General features: G+C 34.2%; 1 protein-coding gene across 1 annotated transcript in view; it reads right to left on the bottom strand.

Moving 5' to 3' along the window:
- Positions 1-247: 247 nt before the first annotated feature.
- LOC114326142 (mothers against decapentaplegic homolog 6) overlaps positions 248-9834 on the bottom strand; it is a 245817-nt gene continuing 236230 nt past the window's right edge. The window contains exon 6 of the mRNA XM_028274389.2: positions 248-9254. Within this exon, the coding sequence (XP_028130190.1) occupies positions 9175-9254 (80 nt within the window). The 3' untranslated portion in view covers positions 248-9174. The remainder of the gene's footprint in view (positions 9255-9834) is intronic.

Below are 9834 nucleotides of genomic sequence, written 5' to 3'. Positions count from 1 at the left end.
CACATAACAAAACACGTAACACAGCTTCTTGAGTACTTTGTTTTATTTCGTCAGTTGCTTAAGGTAATGTTTGTAGTTCCAAGCTGTTATAGACTGATGTTGTGACTAAGTTGTATTGAATTGCGTATCTGCATCTAGTCAGTAATTATTGTCAAAATGGATCCAAGTATATAAAATATGTTATTTTCTTTTCGTAAATATGAGTTATTAGAATAACCATTATAGAGGAAAATAAAACAAATTCATATATAAATTATTTTCTTTATTTATATTTTAAGGATATGATAATACCCCTTTTGGTGCTGTAGATCTTTTCTGTACACTATTTACACTCTTGAATATTTCTGATTCTGATTGTCTATCTTTAAACAATTTAACAAGTCTAAAATTGAGTATTAACAAGATTATATAAGGTCTCTTCAATAAAATAAATTAGTTTTTTTTATAAAAAATCTCCCGAATTTTACTAAATATGTGCAGACCATGTTTTTACAGTACCTAGGGTAATTCTTACTGCATAAAATTAAAATGGAAAAATAAATAAACAAAATATAGAGCAAATAGTTACATATTATTTAAAAGAGCAGATTGAAACAGTTCTAAACGCCTCAACTATGCATGTGGATTTTTTGAAATTTTCAAATTGATTGCAATCCATAAAATTAAATAAATAAAAATGAAAATATAACGTTTTTTGAGATATGGGGATGGGGGTGGTAGGCTAAAATTTGCACTGTCTTATTTTTTTAACAACATAGAACGTAAAAAAATTGAAGTCTGGGAATGAGGGCATTTTGCCTATCTTAACAGGGGTACCCTTTTGATTGATGAAGAAGAATTTGAAGAAATTTACTCTAAAGGGAAATACATTAGTAACTAATACATGCTTGTTTTATGTTTCATTAATACAGATAACATTGTACAGATCAACAACTGGATGTAAAAATATATGGAAGACTTATTATAAATAACATCTAAGCTTTAATACTGGTCTACACCAACATTTGAAAAACCGGGAGACTTTTTAATAAATTGTTGATATACAAAAAAGAAAAAAAAAACAGTTAACCAAACATACACAAAGCATACCTCAAAAATTTTATTAAATTTATTAAGATACTATACAAAATTTTTATAATCAGTTGGATTAATAAATAGACAAGATAATTACAATTTTTACAATTATAGTACAGTATATATCTGGATTTTTACATTGCATTTAGTTATTTAAAGGCACTCTATACACTGTAGAACAAATACTCGGCGTATATAACACTGTAGAGATTTCATAACCAACCAAGGAGGTCCTCATTTTTTATATATTTTACATAATATCTACGTTGTATGCATAGACATAATATATGTTATCATAGACAGAGTGTCATTAGGAGCGAAGTGATGACACCATCTTTTTTTGTGGCTCAGTGCTGTTTCACTCTTACGCATAGTAAAGCTGCGACAATAGTCCTCTCTTTCCGTGCCTATACCTCCACTCATGATACTATAAATAACAAGATAATTATATTGCACATCCTGAAGTCGTGACGTAACTGGAGACCGGCAAGTTCGTAATGGTTCGTAATCATTCGTAATGTCCGATTAGTTTGAATTGTTCGCGGTTGTAAGCTAAGTGTATTTTATATTTTATTTATGTCGGTTATTTTGACAGGAATCTCGACACTACATTTTTTCGAAAACATTGAAGTTTAGTGTTATGTTGCTAATTGAATAATTTCATCACAGAATGCATACAAATCCCATTTAATTTTAACAAGAATTCAAATTCAACTTCCGGTCTCCAGTTACGTCATCATGCGCGAACTCGGACGTATTTGAGCTACGGAAAGAAATTATCTCGTTATTTATAGTATCATGCCTCCACTCAATTTCATGTTAGTTTCTTGATACAATGTGCTAGAAAGAGATACCGCAAACCTGTCCAAGAGAACTTGTCGCAAGGAAGCGCGGAGGGTAGGCTCAGTCTATGATAAATATATATTGTCTATGGTTGTATGTTAGTTTGATGTCACGTATTGTTTGAGGTTAGGTTTGTCGTGATTCTAAACCATAGACATACAATATGGGCTTTTCATCGATTGTCGTTTGTTTCGAGCTTCAGTCATATGTTGTATAATCTGTATATAATATTAATATACACGGATTATATGACATATGACAGAAGCTCGAAATAAATGACTGTGAATGAAAAGCCCTATATCTAGACTGCGCGCTGCAATCTAAGACTGTGTGACAGAGAAAAATGTCTGTATTGGGGTAGACATATCTTCCTAATCAGCGGGATTTATCAAACCGGTGGTAGTGGAAAAGTCACGTGGTCGATAAACCTAACGTCATTAGATAAACTTCGCGATTAGAAAGAGATGTCTACCCCAAATACAAACATTTTCCTCTATCGCACTGGTCACACAGTTTTAGATTGCAGCGCGCGGTCTAGGTATTATATTATGACTATGTTCTAAACCTGAACATAAATTGTCTAACAATTCTATATTATGACATATGACGTACGACATATGAAATGTGTATATCTCGTGTATGACATATGACAGACAAAATCATTTTCCCATTTTTCATTTGAACATTTTAGCGTTTGAACCATAGACCTATATATTCCTGAGGACAAGATCTCTTGGACTGGTTTGGTGCTATCTCTTTCTAGCACATTGTGTCTAGAAACTAACAGCCTTCATACTTCTCCTCACTTAAAAATTAAATAAATGATACTGTCGCAGCTTTACTATGTGTATGAGTAAAGCAGCTGATTAAAAAAAAAGATGGTGTCGTCACTTCGCTCAACATCAACATACCACTCATGCAGTCATAGAGGTATATATTAACATAGAGTGAGTCTACCCTCCGCGCTTCCTGACGACAAGATCTCTTGGACTGATTTGATGCACATTGCACCTTCTAGCACATTGTATCGAGAAACTAAGATGACATTAAGAGCGAGTATAGGCACGGAAGGGGAGGACTACTGTCGCAGTTTTACTATGCGTAAGAATGAAACAGCGCTGAGCCAAATAAAAAAGATGGTGTCGTCACTTCGCTCTTAATGACACTCTGTCTATGATAGTATATGTCTGTGATACCACTCTGTTTATGTTATTATATAACTCTATGGTTTGAACATTTTTTTAAGCATTGATACCAACCTACTCAAACGCGCAGAACTAAATACGTATCACGGGCAAACCTACTTTGGGTTAAAAGTACCCAGTTATTATGTCAAATTATTGTCCTGAACTTGTTACTAGATATTATTATACAGATACTCCTTATTGTTTTGAACAAAGATATGACTAGGTGGTTAAGTAATATTTACAGTGCTATATACTTTATAAATATGGCTGTACTTAGCCTATAAGGCTCAAATGACTAGTTAACACATAGAATATAACAAATTTCGCGATTTTTACCGTTATATATTCATCGAATATATTCTTTTGTTTAAACATGGTTGCCAAATTGCTACAATAGTATTTAAAATCAAGGATTCGTTGTAGTAAGATTTATATTTTTACAAAAGACAGTTAGTTCCGAAGAAGTAATTCAGAAGTTAAGCAAATGCTACTCGAAAATCACTCTATATCGGTTACGTATTAGAATATTAGAAGATAGTTTTTGGGCGTCTTCCCAAAACTAAATAGCACTAACTGTGCTTTTAAATTCTGATTTTTTTACTACTGTACCAATTTCCAAACCATTTCTTTTCTAATTAACAATTTAGCTTCAGCAGTAAGTTCTTAAATCTCCTAATAAACGCGATGATGATTAGACCTGGATCCCACGTACCAAAAAAAGTGTATTAATAGCACGCTGAAAATTTGTTAATAGCTTAACGGTGTGTAGTCGGACAAACTTTGATGTACGGGAATACTGGAACAGGGGAAGTTTTAATTGTGGAACAGGTTACAGGTTTCGAACGTCAGACGTTTTCGTCCCATGTATTTTGTCGGACAGAACTTCCAATTGATTTGGTATCATTTTTCTGTCAATTCCTGTCATTTGACATGTTCTAAATGCCCAACATATTTGTCGGACAAACATTTTTTCATATATTATATAAAGTTTGCTATTGAATACACTTAAAACAACTTGCTAGTTTTCACAATCATAAACTTGTCAGGATGACGCGTTCCACAATTAAAATCATGTTCCACAATTAAAACTTCCCCTGTTCCAGTGTTCCCATATATCAAAGTTTGTCCGACTAGACACCGTTAAGCTATTAACAAATTTTCAGCTTGCTATTAATAAACTTTTTTTGATACGCGGGACCCAGGCCTAGATGTTTTCCTTCATGAAAAAATAGATAAAATTAAAAATGCTTTGTCGGTAAATGTAAAAATTGAATGTTATGGTCCCTGACTAAGTAGACATTCTTCAAAATGTCTTGAAGCACCAAATTAACAATTATTTTTGAAAATGTTCACCTTTAAAAATTACATCTCATACGATCAAGATGTAAGTAAGGCATTTACCTCCTCCTATTGACTCGACATTTTCATAGAATATTGGATGATTAAGTGCTTAAATGTTAAATTTGAATGATAGATTTTTTCTGTATGACATGTCCGTGCTATTCTTCAAGGTGTGAAATTTTATAAACAAGGGACTTACCTGTTTTATGGAATGATCCCTTGTTTATTTAAGTACACATTTCCAGTAGTACCCCGCTGAGCTAAATTATGATGACTCTCGTAGTTTGATTGCAGAACCCCACCGTACAGCAATCATTTGGCTGCTAAAAATTTTGTATGTAGATTTTTCACTATTTCTAGGACTTACGCTTTACAAGGAAACAAGCTTATTGTACCTCTGAACGTTTACAGCTCATTACCCTGCTTCTTATTCTTATGGCGCCATCTACAGCCGTACGTTAACAACTACATACACCTATTCTTATCTTTAATGCTGCCACCATGAACAGCTCGATATAGGTGCAACCCAATCTATCACGGAGATTTCATAATGATGAGATTTTTTGCCTTCTTTTCCGTCTCTGTCTCTCTGTCTTACCCTGCATGATAAGCTGAAGTAGGGTATATCCCTCTCCTAAATATGCAAAAAAAGTGTCCCCCTCATGTTTTTTTGCATATAAAAAGAGAAAAATAACGCGTCCAGTTATCATCATTCATTTTGCCTTTATCCCTAAGCGGGTGTCTGCTTTTTTCTGGGGTTTCTATCTTACGCTTGTGGTTGATACTAATAATATCAATTATCTTTAGCGGCATGTCATGCTCAAGCATCTCCCCCTATATCAAGCATCCCATGATACGCTGAAGTAGGGTATATCCCCCTCCTAAATACGCAAAGAAAAGTATCCCCCTTATTGGAAAAGTATCCTCCTTGGAACTTAACCGCGCTGAGCAGATGGGACGTGAATTATAAATTGTAAAATTCCCTCATCTTCCTTAGTCTCGGCATCCGTTATAGCTTGCAAATTGTAGAAGCCTCGGAGGTGTTATTAGAGAAGGTTCCCAGTGTTTTCAGTCTGGTAGGATGTAGAATAACATTTTTGGATGTTGTTTTATGTGCTATTAGATTGAGAACTTAGTTTTTTTTATAGCAGTTGCCACTAGGGCATCCCTGCCATTTCGTTCGTTGCAATCCGTGACTGCACGCCGGGGTTTGTCCTAGTTGGGTCAGAGAGAGCAGCATATGTGCCTCCTGATGAGAGACTAATAAGTTTCGAAACCGGTATAGAGGTGCTTGCTGCACTCTCTGATTGAACTGGAATAATGATGCGGCTGTAGTTTCGTGTTGCAACGAAATTGAAAATGGTTATTCATTTTTGGTATCCCCCTTATGTTTTTTTTTGCATATAAAAAGAGAAAAATATCGCGTCCAGCTATCATCATTCTTTTGCATTTATCCCTAAGCGGGTGTCGGCTTTTTTCTGGGGTTTCTATCTTACGCTTGTGGTTGATACTAATAATATCAATTCTCTTTAGCGACATGTCATGCTCAAACATCTCCCCCTAGGTTTTTTTATCTTCCCCTTATCCTTCCAGGAACCAGTAGATCAGCAATTCTTCGTATTGGGTGATCAACGTCTCGTCGTTGAACATGACCAAACGATCTTAACATCTGCTTTCTCATTTTTCCATCAATTCGTGCCTCCCCTAGACTTCCCCTAATATACCTACTCGTTATTATTTTTGTCAGCATTCTGTCAAATGCATTAATTGTTCCTCTTCCTTTTTAATTGCCCAACATTGGGTTCTGTACATTATAGCTGGTCTAATGGCTGTTTTTATAGAATTGTCCCTACAGTTTCATTGGAATTATATGAGCGTTTGTTTTCTCATTCCTATATTTTTCCATCAGCTGTCTTATAATGAAAATTGCGTCTATTGTTGATCTGCCTTGCATAAAGTCAAACTAATTATTGGATGTTTCGGTTTTTAAAAAGTTTTATGGCCCTGTTGTTCGTACGTTGTTAAATATCTCCCTTGTTTTGTAAACAGGTACTAACATACTGCTTCTTCATTCGACTGGCATTTGTTCCACTTCCATAATTCTATGAAATAGACCTGTTAGCCAACTTGTTCCTGTCTCTAGTAATGCTGTCCACACTTCTCCAGGAATATTACCTGGTCCAACTGTTTTGCCTTCCTTTGTTTTTTAAAGTGCATGAACCACGTTATTTTGGTGAGACTTTGACTGTGAGTCGATAAGGGGCCTCTGGATAATAAATTTAAAAATATCTGGATGTTTTCACCAGTATTGAATCTATCTCCACGTGGCAGTAAAATACTTTACTATTTGGTCATGTCAGATGATATTGTAGTGAACTACCAGTTTTACCAATGTATGGCTATGCCATACAGAAACATTTCAACATTGTAAATACGAGTATTTGTAAAAATGTTTATCACGATAATGCTGTATATTGTAAAATAAACTTTCTGAAGCAGAATTTTTCAGAAGATGTTTGAAACCCAAAATAGATCCAATATTCACGAAATTGACATGCCAATTTATACCAGTATGTTTGAAATTTTAGACTTACAGTTTATATTACTAAAATCGTTAGAAAATGTATAAGGCGAGTACTGAAAACATGATAAGATTCTTTTCTAAGTCCGAAGAGTCAGTTTTATAACAACAAATTAGACCATCACTTTTTAAAAGTGATACTTTCTCTATCATGTAATGTCACTGGGTTTTATATCTTTATTAGTCAATTTCTAAGAGTTATTGTCTAGCTTTGCCGCCAAATACACGGTATATATGTTTTTGCTGTAAGAACTACTTGTTTTGTGTTTGTTGTTCGGTTTAAGAGAGGGGGTATGGCTTGAAAATTTTGAAATTTTCAATTTTTTATTATTTTAAATGAAAGTACATATCTTCAAAAACCCTCTCTGAAAATTTCAGATTGATCAGAGCAAAATTACCGGTATTACAGCATGTTGAATATCCCTACCTTCGACTCGTTATGCAGCAGCTTCGCGCCAGCGCGTTGAGCGTAGTTAGAAACGTTCAACAACTGTTCCCCTTATCCTTTGTAAATTACTCCGCGATGCAAAAACATATTCCGGTGTGCATCACTTTACGATTTGAGAGACAAAAAGGAAATTAAAAATAAAGTTGTCAAAATTGTTAAATGAGCTTTTCTCAAAACTGCTTTTTTCAAAGGCGTTGGACATCGTAACTCAAAAAAATGAAACAAATGTGCTTGAAATGTTGATTTCAAACCATACCGCCCCCTTAATAAGGATTTTTTTCGGTAAAGTTTTTGGCAAAGAGTGTGCATGTAAGTAGACATTCCGATTCGATACTATGCAAATAACCAACACTTTTGATAATTGTATGTAATTGTTCTCTTTTTAAAATGATGCCCGAGCTATACAAAATTGGAAATCATTTTTCGGAACATAGGAACTTTCAATGCAATAAAGTAGATTCTTGATTTGCAAGTAACCAGTGAAAATTTCAAGACAACGTCGCGATATTTCATATTTAATTCATTTGTTCGATTGCACCGAACTGAGATACCTGATTTGCAATTAACCATTGTAAATTTCAATATAACGTCGCGATGTTTTAAAATTAATTCATTTGTTCGACTGTAATCCCTTTACCACTGGCTATCGCACTAACGATGCAATCCGATGGGGCACCTCAGTTCAGTGCAGTCGAACAAATGAATTAAATATGAAACATGGCGACGTTATCTTGAAACTTACACTGGTTAATTGAAAATCAAGAATCTAACTTATTACATTGAAAGTTCCTATGTTCCGAAAAAACATTTTTAATACTGTATAGGTACTGTATATTAGTTGCAATAAGAAAAAGCTTTGTGAACCCCAGTGACATACTTGATACAGAACTGACAATCAATCTGAAACCATTTAGTCTAACTTTTTTAAACTTTCTGTCAATGAAAAAAATTTTTGGTGGATATAAGCTCCTTACAATCTTATTCTGAATTATTTTGGAAACCCAAGTATTCCAGGAGAATATGCTTGTAACGGAACATACAGTGTTTTATTTAGTGTGTCTTAGGAATGCTTGGATTTCAATCACAGTGTTCAAAACCTGTGGGACTAAACAAGCCTCTGAAGAAGCCTTATAGTTACTCTTTACATTGGTAGGCATTATCCTTATGACAGTAATAAACGTCTAAGACGACACAAAGAAAAAAAATATTAAAATATAGTTTAACACGTAAATGCGAGAGAAAAAGATCCCGTATTTTGTTAGTATGTAACTATGAAATTTATACAGGGTGATTCATTAAGAATGTCCATTCTCTGATTTATGGATTCTAGACCTCAAAATATTCTGACCTCATGTTGGGAAGAATCATCATATTTTCAGGTCTAGAACCACCCTGTATAGAAAATTATATAATTCCTATCTCATCCTTATTTGTTCTTTATATTAGTAAATATTGAGCTGCTTATTGATAAAAATGTGTAACAGACGTTGATTTTTGTCATCGGGATAACCTGTATACAAAAACCGGACGGAACAGCAAAATTTAACCACCATATACATCTCGCATAAAGCAGCATTTTATTTCAGATGTATCAGCCTTAATAGGTAAATTTCTGAAATCACAATAGAAACGTCTATTTTGTACACCTTCAAAAAATAAAAGTCCATCCTCCTCCCGAATTTCCCCAGGATGGTTATTAATCACCTACATGGGGCCAGTAAAATTTCTAACCAACACGGACAGGATGCAATCTCCTGTCTGCAGTAATTCGGGCCCCATCCTGTAAACAAAAGAGAAATCGTTATAAAATTTATTGAAATCGAAGCAAATTTGCAATTTAAAGCATTAAAAATCACTATCTTATTTTTAAAAACTTCTCCTCTCTCAGTGATAACGACTAGCTCAACAAAAACAGTACCACGAAGCTCTATGATTGTTCCTCTCGTAATAAACAAACGCTTTTGTTCCTTGCGAACTAGTTTAAAATGGGAACAGTGACGTGTACACATGTATCCACGAAAGAGGGCCAGACAAGACGTCCCAGTTTTATCCGTGATAAATCACCGCGCGTGAAACCTGCGTATGTGACGATTATCAATGCGCGAGTGAAATAACAGTCATATTGGTAATTTTTTTTAAAAACTTGATTATGCTATTGCCTGTATAGCATTTAATTCCCTCTCCTAATTAACTTGAACCACACCTATAATACAAACCTAAAACTCTGAAATTATTTTAATAATTTCGCATAAGTATGTACAATATGTACATGCCCTTTCCACTAATCGATGAGTTTGGTTGTTTTTGTTTTCCACTTCTTTTAGGAATTTCTTCTTATTTATTTTATTGTGATTTTTATT

Source organism: Diabrotica virgifera, chromosome 5 (assembly GCF_917563875.1).
Source record: "Diabrotica virgifera virgifera chromosome 5, PGI_DIABVI_V3a".
In the NCBI taxonomy this organism is placed as follows: Eukaryota; Metazoa; Arthropoda; class Insecta; order Coleoptera; family Chrysomelidae; genus Diabrotica; species Diabrotica virgifera.
Note: the sequence above shows the minus strand (reverse complement) of the source record. Positions and strands in the feature narration are given on the sequence as shown.